The following is a 21599-nucleotide window of genomic DNA, read 5'->3' on the forward strand; positions in this document are numbered from 1 at the left end:
AAATAAGGAGAACCTAGTTCAAATACAACCGCAGGCACTTACTAGATGTGTGGCCTTGGACGGGTCACTTAACCCTGAATCCCTTGCATCCAGGGCTATCTCCAGTCATCGTCTGGATTCATATCTATCCTTTGGACCCAGATGGCTCCAGAGAAGAAAGTGAGACTGGTGACTTAGCACAGCGTCCCCTCCCTCAAATCCAATTCACTTTTCATGGTATCATGATCTTCTTCATGAAGATATAATAGGGGCAGTTAGGTGGTGCAGTAGATAGAGCACTGGCCCTGGAGTCAGGAGTATCTGAGTTCAAATTCTACCTCAGACACTTAATGATTACCTAGCTGTGTGGCCTTGGGCAAGCCACTTAACCCCATTTGCCTTGCAAAAACTTTTTAAAAAATGATATAATAACAAGACTAGGAAGAGTCCTACCTTCAATTGTACTTCACTTACCAAAATGTCTAGTACATAGTAAGTTTTTAACCAAAGTTTATTGAATTGAATTCAAGGACCTAACATTCTGTCAATGGGGACAACAGGTATCAATATAAGTATATACAAAATAAATGCAAGGTAGTCTGGTGAGAGAGAGACTATCAGTTGGAGGAAGAAAAAACTGCAATCACATTCTGGAAGGTCATTTTTAGACTGTTGAAGTGTTATGTAACTAAAAGTTCCCAGCTTCCTGCTTGAGATTGTCACTTCCCTAAGTTGGGGGACTAAAATGAAGTGGTTCAGTAGTAAGATCATGAGACTGCAGTTCAACAAATTCAGCTTCTAAATAGGGCTCCCCTAGTAAGCCACTGCATAGAGAAAGAATATCTCTCTGGGAGTCAGGAGCTCTGGATTTTAATACCGGCTCTGACACTGACTAGGAAAGTATGTTAAAGTCCCTTTCTTAAATATTTTTGCTTCAATTTTCTTATCTGCAAAATGGAGACACCATTACTACCAGAATGAAACTATCTTGGAAAATAGTGAATTCCCCTCATCAGAAACAGGTTTTGAATAGAATCTAAAAACATCAAGCTTAATGTGGTAGAGGGCACAGCCATGCAGGGAAGGATACTGAGTTCAATAGCCTTTGAGATACTTTCTAATTCTTAGAGTCTATGTGTATGAATGAAAATATAAGAAGATTTTTTTTTGGTCCAATTCAATGATTTAGTGGATATAAGAAACTGTAATAGGGAAACTTTCTTTGCTAATGCAAACGTAGATATTATTTTCCCCTTTAAAAAAATCCTCATAGGGCTATTTGTTTAAAAAGGAGGAAATCCTCTGGAAATAATTCTTTTATTTTACCAGAGAGCAAACTGAGACGCAATGAAACAGAGGTTATAGTGATAGCAAGTAGCCAATCTGATATCTTTCTACCAACCATTCTGTACCTCATTGGTCATTCACATCACTTTCCAGTCAGCCTTGGACTGGTCTGACAGACTTGAGCATCACACACACTGCCCTAAAGTCACACATTGACTATCAATCATGCACCCTTATCAATCTAGTTTGCACAGGATGCTTAGAGTCTGATATATTTTTGACCACAACTCTAAGAGACAGGGAAATGAACTTTCCTTTTTTCATATATGAAAAATCTGGGACCCAAAACATTACCTACCTGGGCTTTCAAATAGTTTAGGCTGGATTTCCTCATCTAGAGTTTTCAGCAATACCCAAGGAGAAAGAGTCAAAGGGTGTTCACTTAGAATCAAAAGGTTACATACTTAGAACTAGAAGTACCTGAAAAATCATTCAATCCATCCACTTCCTATCCAAGAAAAGAAAGATAGCCAAAGATCCAAGCTTTTGAGACAAGAACTGACAGAAATTGATAGGAAAACTGAAAAGCAGCATGGCAGAGACAAGGGATAGACCAATATCTTACATGATATACCAACATAAGGTCAAAATGAGTATGTGATTTAGACATAAAGGGTGACAACCTAAACAAATTAGGGGAGCCAGAAAATTTTACATGTCAGATCTGTGGAAGGGGGAAGAATTCATGATCAAGCAAGAGATGCTTCTTCTTCAGTTGTTTCAGTTTGTGACCTAATTTGGGGATTTATTGGCAAAAATACTGAAGTGGTTTGCCATTTCCTTCTCCAACTTATTTTACAGATGAGGAAACTGAGGCAAATATGGTTAAATGATTTGTCCAGGATCTCATAGCTAAAATCTGAGGCTAAATTTGAACTCAGGTCTTCCTGACTCTGGGCTCAATGTTCTATCTATAGCACTACCTAGCTGCCCTACTAGAGAGTATATAACAGGATTAAGAAGTATAATTTTTATTATGCTAAATTTAAAAAGTTTTACACAAACAAAATCAATGCAGCCAAGATTAGAAGAAAATCAGGAAAGTGGAGAAAAATTTGTATAACAAGTTTATCAGATAAAGACCTCATTTCTCAAATATACAGAGAATTGAGTGAAATTTATAAAAATACAAGTCATTCTCCTACTGCTAAATGGTCAAAGGAAATGAACAGGCGATTTCCAGAAGAAGAAATCAAAAGTATCATAGTCATATGAAAAAATGATCTAAAAATAGTGTTGATTAGAGAAATGAAGCTAGTGGCGCAGTGGATAAAGCACCAGCCCTGGAGTCAGGAGGACCTAAGTTCAAATCTGACCTCAGACACTTAATAATTGCCTAGCTATGTGACCTTGAGCAAGACACTTAACTCCATTGACTTAAACAAATTACATTAAATGTAAATTAAAACAACTCTGAGGGCAGCTAGGTGGCGCAGTGGATAGAGCACCAGCCCTGGAGTCAGGAGTACCACCTGAGTTCAAAATCAGCCTCAGACACTTAATAATTACCTAGTTGTGTTGCCTTGGGCAAGCCACTTAACCCCATTGCTTTGCAAAAACTAAAAAAAACCAACCAAACAAACAAACAAAAAACCAAATCAAAATAGCTTTTAGGTACTTCCTCACACCTATCAGATTGGATAATATGATAGAAAAGGAAAATGATAAATATTGGTAGGGATGTGGAAAAATAAGGACACACACTATTGGTGGAGCTGTGAACTGATCCAAGTTATTCTGGAGAGCAATTTGGAACTATGCTCAAAGGGTTATAAGACTTTGCTGATCCTTTTAGTCATCAATACCACTACTAGTTTTGTATCCATAAAAGATTTTTTTTAAAAGGACCTATATATATAAAAATATTTGTAGGAGTTCTTTTTGTGATTGTAAAGAATTGAAAATTGAGGAGATGCCCATTATTTAGGGAATGGTTAATGAAGTTGAGGAATATGAATTTTTTTTAGGTTTTTGCAAGGCAAATGGAGTTAATTTGCTTGCCCACACAGCTAGGTAATTATTAAGTGTCTGAGGTCGGATTTGAACTCAGGTGGTACTCCTCACTCCAGGGTTGGTGCTCTATCCACTGCGCCACCTAGCTGCCCTGAGGAATATGATTTTGATGGAATAGTGCTTTGTTATAAGAAATGATAAGCCAGATGCTTTCAGAAAAATTTGGAAAGACTTATATAAACTGATACAAAATGAAGTGAGCAGAACTAGGAGAACATTGTACACAGGAACAGCAATATTGTACAATGATCAACTATGAATGGCTTAGCTATTGTCAGAAATAGACAATTCTGAAAGACCTATGATGAAATAATGCTATATCTTCAGAGAAAGAACTAATGGAATCCAAACACAGATCAAAACATTTTTTAAACTTTCTTTTCTTGTTGGGTTTTTATGGGGTTTTTTTTCTTTTGCAACATGGCTAATATAGAAATATGTTTTGCATGACTGTACATGCTTAATCTTTATCAAATCACTCATCTTCTCAAGGAAAGGTGAGGGAAGGAAGAAAGCAAAATAATTTAGTACTCAAAATTTTGAAAATTAAATATTAAACTTGTATGTGTAATTGAGAAATAAAATAAGATTTAAAAATAGAAAATCATCATTTAAAAATAGAAAAAACATCAAAAGGGAGGACTGAAGAGTCTAAACCAACACTTTTGATAGGGGTTGGAGAATGAAGATTTGTCTTATTTTCCTTTTATTTAGTTTTTTGACAACACTTCTTTCTTCCATGCACACAAAACTATAGAACAAGATTATTTGCCACCATGGGTAGGGAGGAGGAAAAAGTGAAACTCATAAATTTGCAAATGGATGAATGTTGAAAACTACCTTTGCATGTAATTGGAAAATTTTTTTAAAATTTGAAAAACAAAACCATATATATTTGAAAGATATATACACATATATGTATGTATGTATGTGTATATATATATATATATATATATATATACATATAATTTTTAGAATTTCTTAGCATCTCCTAGGGGTGATTAGTGTTGAATAATCAGGATTGGATTTGTCAAAATATTCAATCAATAAATGGAGTCCATCTTTGTTTTCTTCATCTAGAAAATAAGAGGATTGACCTATCTGATCTCAGATGTCTTCCAGTTCTAACATTCACTATTTCTGTGGTGGTATGCATTTTGGTCATCTGGCTGTCTTACGATAATGGCAAAAATAAGTGGCTTGACTGTTTTGTATATGTGTGTGTGTGTGTATTTGATTGGAAGTTCTATTAACATGTAGACACAGAAGCTTTCTCTGATAAAGTCTTGTCTTTTTGGAATTTAACTTAAACTCCAAGCAGATTTCCACTCTATGAATTGCTCTACCCCCCCATCCCACAACAGACTTTATAAACCAGCCCCTTTGGGCCTAAAGCAACCAGAGCATACAACCAATTCAAAGACAATGAAATGAATGCCTTTTCTCCATTTTGGATGATCCAGGAAGTTGAGCATATTCTAGATACCAGCAGTTGTCCCTCTATGTCTGAACCTTACTTCAAAGTCTCTCTGGAGCCTGAATTTTCACAGTTCCTCCAGACCACAGGGAATGATTGAGCAAATTAACCTTTCCTATCCCTATGACCAACATTAGTTGACAAATGAGAAACTCAGTTCAGGAGTCCTTTCCTCCAGCTGCCCTCTCTGCAGACCTCTTGTCCCCTCACATGTACAGTTTTGCAAAGCCTATATGTACAAGGGCATAGAAAATACAGTATTAATTTGAGCCACCAATTGTGTCAGAACTTTCTGAGGTTTTGCACTTGGACAGTAGACCTGGGTGGTCCAGGTTTTAAGTTCTTAACAGACACTGTCCCTTGGAAAATCAAAAGTTTTCCTTTGTTTCTTCTCTCTTGGGAAGCAGTGTGACTCAGTCTCATGATTTCAACTACCTGCCCACACCACAACTAACTTGGGCCCTGTGGGTTTCTTGAATTCAGTAAGAACCTGAACCCACTGCCCATTTCAGAAGCATGATATCTTTTTTTTTTTTTTTGCAAGGCAAATGGGGTTAAGTGGCTTGCCCAAGGCCACACAGCTAGGTAATTGTCAAGTGTCTGAGACCAGATTTGAACCCAGGTACTCCTGACTCCAGGGCCGGTGCTTTTTCCACTACACCACCTAGCCGCCCCTGGAAGCATGATATCTTAGCCAGGAACTTTTGTAGGATGCTAAAGGCTGCCATAATCAACCTCTTTCTTCCTCAGTCACAGTTTTCATACTGTAGCCTATTTACATAGAACAGAAGTTCCTAAAGTGGGTTACTTGGGATCCATCTACATTTCTAATTTCGCTAACCTATATTTGAAAATTTTAGCATTTTTATTGATTATGAATAAAAGCAATAAACATGATGCACACTGCCAAAGGGGGCGTGACACAAAGAAATCTTGAACTAGGATAAGGCTTCTTGCCAGACCAACTATATGTACACATTGGTGCCTTAGAGAATGTTATACCTAGAGGGAGTCATGCCTTCTTCTAGAGTACTGTGAGTATAAAGAAATGGGTAAGGTCCTTCAGTAATCAGGGGCTCCAAGGGAATTCTTATTATTTTGGAGATGGACATGGATGGGACCAAATCAGGACTTTCTACTACTGCCACTTATCTAATTTATTTCCACTTTAATTTTCATTCAGTTTATTTACTTTCCTTCTCTGTCTCTTCCACCCTTTTTCTTCTCTGTCATGGGCAAATATTAAACATCTACCTGCTTAAACTATTCATGTAACAGCACTCTATTGAGTTCTCCTCACCCTAGACACCAATTTCCTTTCACTTTATCATAATAATGATGATAATAATGGCTAATATTTATTTAGAACTTTAAGGTTTCCAAAGTACTATATATGTATTGACTCAATTGAGTACCACAATTCACCTCCTTCATCAAAGGAGCTATAATTATTCCCAGTTTTTAGATGAGGAAACAAAAAGATTTAGAATTCAAATTCATAGTGTTGAGTACTGGATCTGAAATCAAAGAACCTGGGTTTGAATCCTGCCTCTTCTATTTACTCCTTGATGCAACCCTGATGCTTCTGGTACTCAGTTTCCTCATCTGAAAAACTGTATGAGTATGTTTTGAAGACACAGACTTTGGAAAAGAGCACACACGAGAAGACAAGATGTCTGCAGAGAGGAAAACTGGAGGGAAGGATTCCTGGATACTGTTTCTCCTTTGACCAATGTTGGCCATAAGGGTAGAGCAGATTAATTTGCTTAGTCCTTACCTATGTCTGGTGGAATTGTGAATATTTAGGTTTCAGAAATATTTTAAAGTAAGGTTCAGACTTAGATATCTACTGTTTAGGGATAGGGATGGGGGAAGAGGGATGGGACATTTTTTAAAAATCCTATTCCATTGTAAATCTGTGATCTCATAATCTGAACCCTCCTAACTCTCCTAAACCCTGACTCTACTAGACATACTACTGTCTAAAAAGGACTGATGTATGAACCTCACCAATGTCTCCACTTGGCTCTGTCTCTGGCCAAAGAGACTTGGTAAAGAACAGAGTTCGAAATTCCTAGCTTGGCAGGAAGTGCAATCTATCCATAACTGCCATTCTATCGGCACTGTGGGCTTCTCCTGAATAAATGCTACCCTCCATTAAACGCCAGGATTCGGCAAGTGCTGCGGTATGTTTGCAATGAGATTGAGAACTGAAGGCAAGATTGATTTCGATGTGAGCACCGGCAAAGCAAATGAGTTTTTGAAAATCCTATAATTTCCCTGCAACCCTTGACTTCCCTAAACACACATTTTTAGACTACCGCACAGTGAGGTAGGCATTAAACAAAAATGAGGTAGTCTAATGATGATTTATGTGTAAGATAACCTTCTATAAAGAATTTATCTTTGATTTCAGGGTAACTTACTCTATTGCCAACTTAAGCAAACAATGTTGTTTTCTCTGGGTCCACTGCGGCAGTGACCAGATCCTAGCCCAAAAAGCATTTGCGATTGTTTCAAATCTCTGCTAAAAATCACCCAGTTTGGTGCTCTGGAAATTCAATGTCTGCCATGAACTAAATGGTGAAGCAAAACACAACACATGAACACACAGGGAGAGGCACCTGGTGAAAATGAGGCATTTCCGCATGGCTGAGAGTGAGCAGCTCAAGACTCTGGGACCGACAGAATGGGGGCCTCCAGCAAAGGGCTGCTGCCTGCTTGGCTATTGGAAGGGATTCTAATGAGCTGATGCTGAACATTCCATCTCCTCACCTCATAAGCTCCATTCATGCTGTCCAAAATCAGTGGAAGAGGGAGGGAGGGAAGGAAAAGGAGAGAGAGAGAGAGAGAGAGAGAGAGAGAGAGAGAGAGAGAGAGAGAGAGAGAGAGAGAGAGATATAAAAGCATAAAAGCAGAGGAAGAGGATATGGAGAGAAAGAAGAGAAAGTAAAATTTATATTCCTCTTTATTATATTATATTATATTTTCATTACTATCTCTAACTCATTTTGTTTGGGGATATATAGAGGAGTACAAAAGAAGAGATAATGGTAGGATGAGAGAAAAAAAGAAAGAGAGAGACAAGAAAGGGAGAGAAAAGAGAAATATGGGGGATAGGAAGACTGAAAGGGAAGAGGAGACTACTAGGAAGAGAGAAGGAAGAACAGAAAGGGAGAGGGAAGAGGAGGGAGAGGACAAGAAGAAAGAAAAAAGAGGAGCCAAAGGAAGAAGAATAAAAGGGAGAGGGAGAGAGAAGAGAATGGAAGAAAGAGAAAAGGAGATTTAGACAGAAAAGACATAGGAGAAACAGATATAGGAAGATTGGGGCGGGGGAACTTGAGAGAAAAAAGAATCCAAAAGAGATAGTAGAATGAAAGATTAAGGGAAGAGTGGCCAAAAATAGATGGGGAGAGTAAGAGAGATGGAAAGAAGGAAAAAAGAAAGAAGAAGAGAGAGCATATGAAAAGAAAGAAGAAAGAAGGGGAGAAAGCAATATGAAGATGGGGGAGGAGGAAGAAGATATGGAGCAGAGAAAAAGAAAGAGAAATCTGTGTTCTTTTTTATTTTAATATGTCTTATTGCCATCTCTCACTAACCCATTTTGTTTGGGGATGAGGAGCAGTTAGAATATTTAACTGCATTAGAGGGTTCTCTCCATTCTCTGAGTGGATAAGCAGGGCCCGCCCCCTCTCTCCCATGTAGAGGGGAGCTAAACCAAATGCTCTTCTCTTCACAATCGTCTCAGCCAGTGACATCCTTCCAGTATGCAGCCCCCAGGGAAGCCACCACTGGTGGGGGATGCTGAGCAATTCAGACACACTTGGATTCACAGATTAGATTAGAGCTGGAAGGGATTTTAGCAATCATTTACTCCAATTCTCTCAATTTATAAAAGAAGATAACTGAGGCCAGAGGGGTCACACAGGTGAAGAATAATAGTTCCAGGATTGAAACCCAGGTCTTCTGGCTCCAAATCCAAGATTCTTCCCCTCATATCTTATTGCCACCAATTTTACGTTTTACAGATGAGGGAATTGAGGCTTAAGGTCACAGAAGGGCAGAACTGGAGTTGCCACCCAGGTTTCCTGATTCCCAATCCAAAATTATGTTCGTTGCTTTGTGTACCATTTTTAAGATGCGATATCTCATCAACGTCTTGCCCACTGATGCTTTACAGTTTCTCAGGCAGCACATTCACTTCCATGCAAGTAGCACTGATACATAACAAGTCACAGAAACGAAAATTATAGTTGTTGCCCACATAGAACTTGTTTCTACTAGAGAGCAACAACAGCATGTACACAAGTAAGTATAGAAAATACATGAAAAGTAAGTATGATGCAATGGAGGATGGAAGCCATGGTGGTACTCATTTGTAATCCCAAATACTGGGAAGGTTGAGGTTGATGGGGGAATTCTAAACTGATCGTGTATAAAAACTAAGCCTCGCATCAATATGAGGACATGAGGTTGCCCCCAGGAAGAGCAAACTAGGTGAAAGTCTGAGATGGAATAGATCAAAGCTCCCATGCTGATCAGTGATGGGATTGGATCTGGGAGTAGATCCTGCATTTCCAGAGTGGGGGAGAAAGGAAGACCCCAGTCCCAAAGAAATTTTTTTAAAGGGAGGTTGGAACTGAGATGGAGCACATTCATACTGAAAAGGAAGCAATTCTATACTCTTTATCCCTAATCCTCTCTGCTCATATTGTATCTGCCCCCCTCCCTCTAGTTTTGTCACTGTCCCCAGGATTCAATTTAGGAATGACCAGAGCATCTCTTGATACTTTTATGAAATAATACAAAAATAAGGGGGGGAAAGCAGAACCAGAAGAATGGAGAGTACACTGACTATGAGAAAAAATGAAAGTGAACAAGGGGGCATGAATAAGCAAGGAATTCAGATAGGGAACTTAAAAGGAGAAATTGAATATTAGGAGACTTTATTCATATGTAAATGGATACACATGGGACTTAATCCATATGAAAATAGTTAGCTAATAGAATTGGTTAGATAGACATTCAATATTAAATTTCTAATATTTTATTTTTTTTATGTTTTAATCAATTATGTGATTTCATGTATTTTGGGAGCTTCAGGAAGAAAAACACCTCCCAATTCAGGTCAGTACTCTACATCAGTCCCATTCATTAAAAGTCCCCTCCAGGCCTCAAGCAAATGTGTTACAGAATTTGAAACCAACTGTTAGGAACATAAAGAATCTTAGAAGTTGGCTAATCCAGCCCCCTCTTTTCACTGATGAGGAAACTGAGAAAAGTAATTTTGCCATCTATCTGGTCAGTGGCACAGTCAGAACAAGAACCCAGGCCTTTGGGGGTTCCGTCCAATTTGCTTTCCACTGTCACATCCTAGCCCATCCAGTTAATTTCATATCCAGTCAGTTCAGTCTGGTTCAAGTTTTAGACTGGATATCAGGAAACCCAGGTTCTAGACTCTGTCTCTCACTAATGTGCTATGGAAGCTTGTGTAGGCCAATTGAATTCATTCATTAATCAAGCACCTAAACATTTAATATAGACATATTCTGAGGGAGCTACATAGATAAATAAAACATAGTCCCTTTCCCCCAAGGTGCTTACAACTAACTCAGTAGATGGCATGAAGACAAATCATTAAAGGAAAAGTAGATTTATTGGTGATCCCCAAAGGTATAGTGGATAGAGCACTGGCCTTGGAGTTAGATGGACCAGAATCTGAATCTGATCTCAGACACTTGACACTAACAAGCCGTGTGACCTTAGGCAAGTTACTTAACCCTGATTGCCTGGCATCCAGGGCCATTTCCAGTTGACCTGATTCATATCTGGTCACTGGACCCAGATGGCTCTGGAGGAGAAAGTGAGGCTGATGACTTAGCATAGCACCCCCTCCCCATTCAAATCTAATGCATGTCCTTGTCATGGCATCACCTTCCTGATGCCATGGTCTTCTTCAAGAATGAAGGATAAACATCATCAGAGAAAGAGTTTCATGCAGGAGGTGGTCCTTGTGCTGGACTTTCAAAAATTAGCAGAAAAATAGGTTTAAGATTATTCAAGATAATTATATCATGACTAGCATCAACAAAATGCTATTGGGGTTCAGAGGAGAAAGATATCACTTTTATGAGTCTCAGTTTCCTTTTCTGTAAAATAAAGGGGTTGAACTAGATGATCTAAAAGGGCTCTTTCAACTCTAACACTTCAGCTTTATCTGTGCCTAAATGTTCATTTTAAAATAACGTTTTTCTATCATCCTGCATCTTTCTAAATTCCCTTCTCTCATCAGTTGATTTTGTTGTTGTTCAGTTGTTTTCAGTCATGTTGGACTCCTCATGACTCCATTTTCTTGGCAAAGATACTGAAATGGTTTGCTGTTTCCTTCTCTAGGTCATTTTACAGATGAGAAAACTGACAAGGTGTCAGTCCAGGGTCATATAGCCCAGTAAGTGTCTGAGGTCAAATTCAAACTCAGGTCTTCTGGACTTCAGACCTGGTGCTCTAGCCATTCTTTCTCTTAACTGCCCCTCATTGGTTTATGTTCTGGTAATACCAATTAATTTTTAACATAAACAAATTATAATTTAAAAGGTGCAATCCTAGAGTCAGAAGGACCTGAATTCAAATATACCTCCAGACACTTATTATCTATGTGACCCTGGGCACATCACAACTCTGCTTCAAAAGGGGGAAAAATAGAAAAATGGTAATGTTTGGAAATTAGGGGAAACTATAATATATCCAAGGTCAAATGGACACTGGGACATTATATTTTATTATCATTGTTTTTCAGATCATGAATGGCACTCACCACCTCATTCTATCAGCTAAATACTTAGTGTCTTTAAAAAAAAACCTTTTTATTAAAACACTTAGAAGACAGAATGATCTTCTTTTACCAAAGGTTGCTTCCCTTTTTCAGAAAAGGGAACAGCAAACACCTTGATAAAAGATAATGAAAAGTTCTCATTAAGTAGCCCTAGATAGTCAAACAATGATCTTCCTTTTGATCAGATCTTTCAGCAATTTCTGCAGAGGAATGGTTACACCTGGGGCAAAAGTAGGATAGTTCCTCTCAATTTAACCCCTTTTTTCTCCAGGGGTAAATTCAGACCACTTTCACTGAAGGTTGCCCTAGCTTGGGGCAATGATTTTTAGCTTATCACAGGGAAAAATCAGCTTGATACTGAAGAAATCACCCTTCCCAAGTCTCCAAATAGAGAAGTATGTACAACTTCTTACAAAAAAAGACAAGCAAGGTTGCTATTTGGTTTTCATTGATAACTAGATTTGCTGACTTTTAAGACATCTGCCCCTTCTAAACCACATAAACTTTCATTTTGCTAGTTTGCTGTTTTAAGAAACAACATCAATTACAAAATATTAAAAAAATAGAAATCTCCTTTGGATAAGAAAACTGCAACCCTGTAAAACTTACACATTTTTCATGTGCTAAACCACTTCAGTATTTCTCTGTGGAGAACTCCATGAAGAATTATACCAGCTCTTCCTATTCCAAGAGTATCTTCTCATTCATTTTCCCCCTTTTTTCACAAAGCCTATAATATAGTCCAAACTACATATATATATATATATATATATATATATATATATATATATATATATTATATATATAATATATATAACTATAAACTCTCTTTCCATGTACATATATATGTGTACACATACACAATATATATATATACATATATATATATATATATATATATATGTATGTATATATTCCACTGAGGCTATATATTCCACTGAGGCTTCAGTGGTTGGGTAAGAATACATTTTAGACAACCAGTAAAGGTGAGTTTTATCCTGAGACATAAGAACTGAATTCTTATTGCCAAAGAGCTAAAAATCACTTAAGAGTTCAGATTCATATGGCATTAAAGAAATGGGAGTCCACTAACACACAAATTTACTGATGTCAACATCACAGGAATGTCTAAATGACAATGGATGACACTAGTTCAGGTTAGCAACTCAATGGTTCATAAATTTTAAGCTCCTTAAGGCAAGTAACTTGATCACAATCTTCCTGTTTAGGTCCCACACTGCCTGATTTATCATAAATACTAAACAAACATTTTAATTTGAAGCTGGAAGGGAGCACAAAGTGAGAGAATGCTTAAGAGCAATTCATCTGAAGAAGATGTGAAGGTTTCACTGAAGTTAAAGCTCAATAGTGAATCAACAATGTGATAAAGTAATTTGAAAAATTAATGAGACTTTTCTTGTTGTTATTGTTGTTGAATTGTTGTTTCTTATATCCTTTATGACCTTATATCCCCTGTGTCTTGGTAAAGATACTGGAGTGGTTTGCTTTTTGTTCTTCAGTTCATTTTTACAGATGAAGAAACTGAGGTAAAAGAGATCTGCCCAGGGTCACCTAGCTAGTCTGAGGTCAAATTTGAACTCAGTTCTTCCTGCCTCCAGATCTAGAACTCTATCCTCTGTGCCACTTAGCCACCCTAATGTTACCTAATGTAGGTCACATAGAAGTCAAGAATAAGATGCTGCTCTAAGCTGCCCCACTGAGACCGGATCTAGAGTAATGCTAGCAGAATGTTCTGGGAGTCACAGTTCTATTCTCCTTCCTCCCCATCCCCATCCCCATTCTTCCCTCTGCTTCATCACCCAGTGAAGGCATCAGATCTTGCAGGTAAGGTCTCAACCATGACCACCATCTTGCTTTTTCCTTTTCATTCCACCGCTGTGCTCCAAACTCAGTTAAAGGTAAAAATCACCTCACCTCTATGAGTCTCATAAACAGAGATATGGGGCATTATTCCAGTTTATCTCCAGAGGAAAAAAATCAAGCACATCTGACCAACAAATGAACACTATCCAAAAGCCCCCACTGGGGCAAGGATAGCCATTCAACCAGCAAAGAGATTTCCCACCAGGAGACTCACATCAATATAATCAGTTCTGGTGGAAATTAAAAGCTATTAGGAACAGGACTGGATTTATCTTTATAACCAATAATACACATTGTAATGGTGATCATACAAATGGGAAATTAAGCCACATCTCAGCTTCACTGGAGACCTTAATTCTATTTTATTCTTTCTCTCTTTTTTCCCCACCTCCCCTGCCCAAAGTCAGTCAGTCCACCAGAAGACCAAGCTCCACCCTGCCCCCCCTTACCTCCTCCCCTCAGGAGTAAAGGGTAATAGCTGTCAACCTGAGGGTGAGAGTTTCTGTGTTTTTAAGATCACATCTTAAAATAAAATTTGACTTTGATTGTATTGGAGAAGAGAAATAAGACAACTGAAGCTATTCAAAGAAATTACTCCTTACTTGGAGTTCTCCTTTCTGCTGGGGAAGGAATAGCCAGGAAGCCAGGTAGCTGTTGCTGCTTCAATATCAAGCTCCCAGATTCCCCTTCTACCCCTACTCAACACTCCCTGACCTGTGAGTAAATCCCCAACCTCCAGAGCTAACTTGGGGCCAAATCCTTTAATTCCTTTCAAATCCCCCTGGAAGTATAATAGACACAGGTTCACAGGCATTTCTGCCAGTACCATCAGCTCAGAGGCCTATTTTCCCAAAGAGAAAGGTCTTTTTCTAGGTCCACAGGCGACAGAGAGAAACAAATCAGCATCTTGGGGAAGATGCTACCTCCCTGCCTTTACTATCTTTTATCATATTTTGCTGGAATGTTTGAATCCAACTAACAAATCTAAAGAATGATGATGACTGTTCTCAGGAAGTCAGGGAATAATAGAAAACAAAAAGAAAGGTGACTCTGCCAACCCCCTCTAAGTTGTCAGTCATTGCTGGTCAAGGGCAACTCTCATCAAGAGGATTTGGTTTCCCCAAAAGAAGAAGAGGCCATATTTCACCTTTGTCCTCACACTCTGCACATGCACATTTAGTGAGCTGTATGAAATCCTATTAAAAAAATAAATCCATAAACAGTGTGCTTCCTAAATATTAAATAGTAGGGCATTTATGCTGACTGCTGGCCTCTCATACTTTTGGGAGGGGAATGAATCCCAACTCCCTTTGTAGTTCACAGGATCATTTCAATTGTGGCCCTCCAGGACTGGGAGCTTTCATGATATTGAGGAGAAGAGCCACCAAACTGAAAAGCCAGTCAGAGAAGGGTCAGAATCCTGGAGGCACTTTGGGCTGAGAATAAGGGGATAGGGTCTGGAAGAGGTGGCAGCACCCCATCCTTAAAAACTCAAAGTATTCTTTTTGAATATAGAAGTTTAAAACAGTTATGCAGATCAGTATTAAGTATATAGGTCCAATGCTGGAAAGAAATTTTTTTTGCAGAAACTAGAGGCTATTGAGTAGTGATGATTATGCCCTAAAAGATCCAACAATGATCCTTCAAGTCAATGGGGATTTCTGTCAGGGGAGCCAGGGAAAACAAGGCAAGTCTAAAAGACAGGTCCATACCTTAAGGATCACTCTCATAAATTCTTTTCTGAACACCATTGGGTTCTAACTATCATCTTGACTGACTCAAAAATTCAATAAGTATTTATTAAACATTTAGAAATAGAGGTAATAATAACCATATACACCCAACAGCACTAGTTATGATGGTAAATACAAAGATAAATAATATACAATCTTGCCCTCCAAAAGATTAGAATCTAACAGGAAAGAGAAGGCAGGTATACATATAAATAATTGAGTAAGTTGAAATAAAATTGAATAAAGTAATGAAAATTGAAATAAGTTAAATCTGTAGGGGCAGCTAGTTTGTAAAGTATTGGTAGTTCTTGGTCTGGAGACGGGAAGACACCTATTAATTGTGCAACCTTGGAAGAATCACTTAGCCTTGATTTGTCTCAGATTCCTTAACTGTAAGGGGGCAGCCAGCTGGTGCAGTAGAAAGAGCACTGGCCTTGGAATCAGTAGGATGGGGGTTTGAATCTATCCTCTGACACTTACTAGCTGTGTGACCTCGGGCAAGTCACTTAACCCTGATTGCCTCTCATCTAGGACCATCTCCAGTCATCCAGATTCATATCTGAACCCTGAACCCAGATGGTTCTGGAGGAGATAGCGAGGCTGGTGACTTAGCACAGTTCCCCCCTCACTCAAATCCAGTTAATGTTGTGGTCTTCTTACCAAGGTTGTGGTAAGGATCAAATGAGATATCTTTAGTGTTTAGCATCCTAAAGTGTGACTTGCCTGTCACAAAATAGGCACTGAATCAAGCCCTTCTTCCTCCCTCCCTTCCTTCCTCCCTTTCTTATTTCCTTCCTCCCTTAAGAGACTTTAAACTTGATATTGCTTTCTGCACAAGGCTGAGTTGAGGCTTATTGGAGGAGGAGCACCTGTGATGGACCTTAATTAAATATTAGGAAGAATTTCAACAGGTGAAGTTGGGTGTGCTCAGGCAGGGGAGCCCTAGGCATAGAAGATGGCATGGAGTTTGAACAGAAGGATGGAGGTAGGAAAGGATACACTTTAGATGAATGGTGTTTAGGTAGACGGAGACTAGTTGAAGGGTGAAGTTTGGAAAAGAAGAATGGGACCTACTGTGGAGGCCCTGGAATGCCAAAAGCAATGGCATAGCTTTCTTGTAGGCTGTGAGAAGCACAGAAGCTGATTTGGTGTTTTATAGTTTTTTTGGTCTGTGTTTTTGGCATTGTTATTGTTATTTTTAATAGGAGTGGAGTTTGGAGAAAGCAAGGGAACATGATTTGAACAGATTGGTGCTGGAGAATAATTAATCTGGCAGGAGTGAGTAGGATAGAAAGGAGGCAGAGAAGGCAATGAACAGTTAAGAGGTCATTACCGTAGTCCAGGCTAGAGATAATGGGGACCTAACCCAGGGTGATGACAGTGGGACAGATACAAAGAGTGTTAGAGAAGTAGACTCAGCACAACTCAGAGATGGAATGGATGTGGGAGTCAGGCCTCTGTGGTAGCTTCCCATTGCCTAGCAGTTTAAATTCCTTATTCTGGCATTCAAGGCTCTCCATCACCTAGATCTCTTTTACATAGCCAATCTTTCCTCTCAAATCTTTCCTTACACAAGGTCTTTGCTTGAGTCAGATTTTCATCCTTCTTGTCCTGATCATACATCATGTTTTTCTAGCCTCCATGTTTTAGCTTATAATATTCATTCTCCACCCAGAAGCCAAGAAGTTCCCCTTGACCCTTCCCTCTCTTTTTCCTTTCATGTGTAATCTATCAATTTGGAGATCCTTCTGCAACAAGTCCTGCTTTTATCCTACCCCTTCCACCTAGTACCTCCCCTCTGTTCCTACTGACAACAATCTAGATAAGACCTTCCATTATCTTTGACCAGGAGTATTGGAATAGCCTACCAATAGATTGTCCCAATTCAACTATCTTCCTTTATAATCCACCCTTCAAATACCTGTCATACTAATTTTACTCAAACATATTTCTAATCATGGGGAAGTTCTGTGGTGTCATAATAAATATAGTGCTGGTCTAGAGTCAGGGATCGTTCTGGCAGAACTCATCTTCCTGAGTTCAAATCTAACTTCATATACTTACTAGTTGTATGACCCTGGGCAAGTCACTTAACTTAGTTTGCTTCAGTTTCCTCATTTGAAAAAATGAGCTTGAGAAGGAAATGACAAACCACTTTGTCAAGAAAACCTCAAATGGGATCATGAAGAGTTGAACATGATTGAAAATGACTGAACAACATTACCAAGGCATGTTATTTATTTATTTATTTGTTTGTTTTTTTTCTTTACTGGTTTCTTCTTGTCTACTGAATAAAATTCAAAATCTCTTTCCTGGCATTCTGTGCTTTCAGAAAATTTTGGCAGATTAGCTCATCTTACAAAATTCAAATCCATGCAAGTCTTAATGAATCCAAAAATTGGTTTAGAGACTCTCATGGCATTACGTAGGAGTCATTCAAGGGACAGAGACTAGATTTCATTAGTATAGTGAATTCCTAAATAAGAAAACTTCCTCTACTACTGAAGAGCAGAGCTTTCTCTACAATTTATTGTCTTAGTAGCCTAAAGCACTGAGAGAATGATGTCTGACCCAGGGTCACATTGCCAGTGAATGTCCAAAGCAGAATTTGAACCCAGGTCTTCTTGGCTTTGAGACCAATTCTCTATTTCATTTTTTTTTTAGTTTTTTTTTGCAAGGCAGTAGGGTTAAGTGGCTTGCCCAAGGTCACACAGCTAGGTCATTATTAAGTGTCTGAGGTCGGATTTGAACTCAGGTACTCCTGACTGCAGGGCCGGTGCCCTATCCACTGTGCCACCTAGCCACCCCTGAGACCAATTCTCTAGCCATTTCACCAAGTTGTTGCTACCCTAGGTAATGACCATTATAAATTATTGTCAGAGGACTGGTAAACATTTGAAAAGTTATTTGACACACCTTCCTATGAAGGGGTTCTCAAAGCACTAGCAGGTCAATTGGGAAAAGGTGTGAAGAAATTTGGTATTGTGGCAAGAATATTGGTTTAGCATGTTTTAGCATCAGACAAAGTCTAGCTCTGCTGTTTACTATCTGTTTGATTTTGAAAAAAGTCACTTCATCCCTGTGGACCTTATTCTACCATTCTATAAAACAGAATTGCATGGATGAGATGACTTCTAAGACCTCTTCCTCTAAAAAGTTGGTGCTTCCTCTGTCACCAATAGAGTCACAGCTTCCTTTCCTCCTCCTCCCAGTAAATCAGACCCAGGACAGGAAACAGTTCCCTGGAAACTCCAAGTAGTATCATTTCTCCTTCAGTCACCAGAGTTAAACATATATCCAGTGAGGTCCCTGGAAACATGTCAAGGAAGAGGAACAAACGTGACATAGGGAAAGAAACTGGAGTCCGTGGTGGAAGTATTTGTGTTTTTTTCCTGTTTTAAACTAAAAGCATCATAAGATTGTCAACACTGAAATCCAAGTCGCTCATGAGGATCTTGGTACTGTTTCCCCTTGTTGGCTTGCTAAAAACCCTACTACACATCTTCAGCTTCAGGTCAAATTACTTTTTCCATGCACTGACCTGGATCCATGTCACTATATCACTGGATGTCTGACACATATAAGCTATCCATGAACATGAGTATATAAAAGCATCTAAATTCTGAAGAGGTCTCTGGCCAATCATGAAAGAAAGATACTTTATCTGTGTGTACTCATACCATTAGGACACATATTAAAACTTAACATCCAATAAATCGCCCTAGGCCACCACCTAGGTCACCATTACTTCATACCACAAACTTCCTCTCTGTAAGCATTTTTCCCACACACAGAAAACATGTATGTGGGATCATAAACTCAAAATTCTAGTCCAAAGGTCTTGATCATAAATGATTACAATGGTAGAGGACAGTGCCCTACTTCCATAGAGTAGCAAGGTCCACCCTCTGTCTTGCTGGCTTTGTCCCTAGACTCCAATGGAGGAAACAGTCATTCATCTTTGCCTACTTAACAAGAGTTCTTGCCAAGCCATTTACCACATACTGAGAGCTCACCAAACAAGGGCAAAGATCATTTCAGGATAAACTTCACCAAAATATCATCAAACCATCACCAAATCACTTACAAAGACTGAACAAACAAGACTTCTTTCCAAGTATCAACCATAAATAATCAATCACTTCCTCTCCACCATTACCACCCCCAACCCCATTCCTCCCTGGTTCTCTGTTTCTCTCTTACCTGGGATGATGGAGACTGTGTCTTTCTCCCAGGACACAACGCTAACATATTCCTGCACTGAAGAGGGGATGAGGCACTTGAAGACAGCCACGTTTCCACGCATTGACCTTTGATCCTCCACCCGGACGGTGTAGGGTTCCCTGAAAACTGCAGCAATGGAGATTGGGGAGAAAGTATAGAATCAACATTGAGCTGCAACATGGCAAGAACCTGAAGAATTGCATAAACCATATGCTCCAGAAATATAATATCTTAAAAGCTATCTAGTCCAATCAGTTTGCTTGGGAAAAAAATGAAACCCAAAGAAATTAACTTATCCAAAATCAACTGCTTCTGCTAGTCCTTACCCCTTGCATGCCTTCCATCCTCCTAACCTTCTTCCTGATGTGCCTCTTATTACAACATTCATCCCCCACTCCTTCTGTCTGCAGTTCCTTTAAGCACCTTCTGTACTGCCCCCAACCCATACCCCATTAGCATCAGACTTCTGGAAGCCTATCTTCTATGGGGAACTCTTTGTTCCTGAAGTATCCCCTCTAAGAACCAATCACTCCATCAACAAGTATTCATTTTTGTGCCAATTGTGGGCTAGGTAATGGGCTAAAGTTTGGAATACAAGAAATTAAATAATCCTTACTCCAAAGAACTTCCATTCTAATGAGAAAGATAGTAAGTACAAATGAAAATATAAAGTGAATAAATACAAATACATACAAAGTAAGTCCCAGGTAGTTTAGGGAGATCACGAATTGGAAGAATCAGGAAATAAAAACTAGAATTTATGTAGTACCTACTATGTATCAGAAATTGTGCTGAGAACTCCACAGATATTATTCCCTCCTCTGGGAAGGAAGTGTTATCATACCTAATTCACAGATGAGGACACTGAAGCTGACAGAGGTAAAGAGACTTGCACAAGGTCACAAAGTTATGATGTATCTGAATTTGAATTTGGACTTTTTGACTCCAGGACCATCTCTCTATTCACTGTGGCACCTGTCTATTTTTTTTTTTTTTTTTAGTTTTTGCAAGGCAGTGGGGTTAAGTGGCTTGCCCAAGGCTACACAGCTAGGTAATTATTGTGTCTGAGGTCGGATTTGAACTCAGGTACTCCTGACTCCAGGGCTGGTGCTCTATCCACTGCACCACTTAGATGCCCCCTGTCTATTAAGGCAAAAGATGATACCTAAAGTATATCTAAAAACAAGAGACTCTATCAGAGAAAAATAATGAGACAAGGTGTTCCATACAACAGTGATAACCAGTTCAAATATGGGAAGATGGGAGACTGAGCATTCTGTGTAAAGAAAAGAAAGAAGTCCAGTTTGGCTAGACTAAAGAATGTGGGAGAGGGAGTATTATCTATTGGGTTTGGAAAATTAATTGGGTTCAGGGCACATAGGGATTTCAAAGCTAACCAGAAGGGTTTATATTGGATCCTAGAGGAAATAGGAAGAAGCCAGAGTTGGTTGAGTAGAGGAGTAACATGATCAAATCTTCATTTAAGGAAAATTTCTTTGGCAGTATAGGATGGATTATAATGGGGAGAGATGAGACAGAAAGACAAATTAAGAGACTGTTAACTAAATTAAATAATTAAGAGATTAGAAGTGGGACAGCTAGGTGGCACAGTAGATAGAGAATGGACCCTGGAGTCAAGAGGACCTGAATTCAAATCTAACCTGAGACACTTAATACTTACTAGCTATGTGACCTTGGGCAAGTCACTTAACCCCATTGCCTTGCAAAAAGAAAAAAGAAAAAAGTGTCATTTAGCTAAGTTTGTAGCTGGGGTTGGACTTGAAGATAGACTATTTGTCTAAAATTGAGGACTGGAGACAGGAATGCCACCTGCCTAGTCCACCAGGAGGAGCTCCGCCATCTAGGGAAAAGGCCAGAGGGAGGGAAGGGACCTCTGCTTTTGGTATGTGATAGTTCTATGGTATCATAATAATTGATATTTATACATAAAGTTTGCAAAATGCTTTTCTTGCAACAACCCAGTGCGCTAAGGTAACACAAGTATTAATATCACCATTTTATAGATGAGGAAATTGAGGTTTGTGACCATGGCAAGTTGTTTCACTGGAGGATGTATAAAACCTCAGAGATCCCTTCTAACACTAAGAAT

The 21599-nt window shown here is 38.9% G+C and overlaps 1 protein-coding gene across 1 annotated transcript in view; it reads right to left on the reverse strand.

The window, feature by feature from the left end:
- Window positions 1-21599, reverse strand: part of DSCAML1 (DS cell adhesion molecule like 1) — a 504780-nt gene that overhangs the window by 453181 nt on the left and 30000 nt on the right. The window contains exon 3 of the mRNA XM_074216774.1: window positions 19469-19615. Coding sequence (XP_074072875.1) covers window positions 19469-19615 — 147 coding nt within the window. The remainder of the gene's footprint in view (window positions 1-19468; window positions 19616-21599) is intronic.

This window comes from Macrotis lagotis, chromosome 1 (genome assembly GCF_037893015.1).
Source record: "Macrotis lagotis isolate mMagLag1 chromosome 1, bilby.v1.9.chrom.fasta, whole genome shotgun sequence".
Lineage (NCBI taxonomy): Eukaryota > Metazoa > Chordata > Mammalia > Peramelemorphia > Peramelidae > Macrotis > Macrotis lagotis.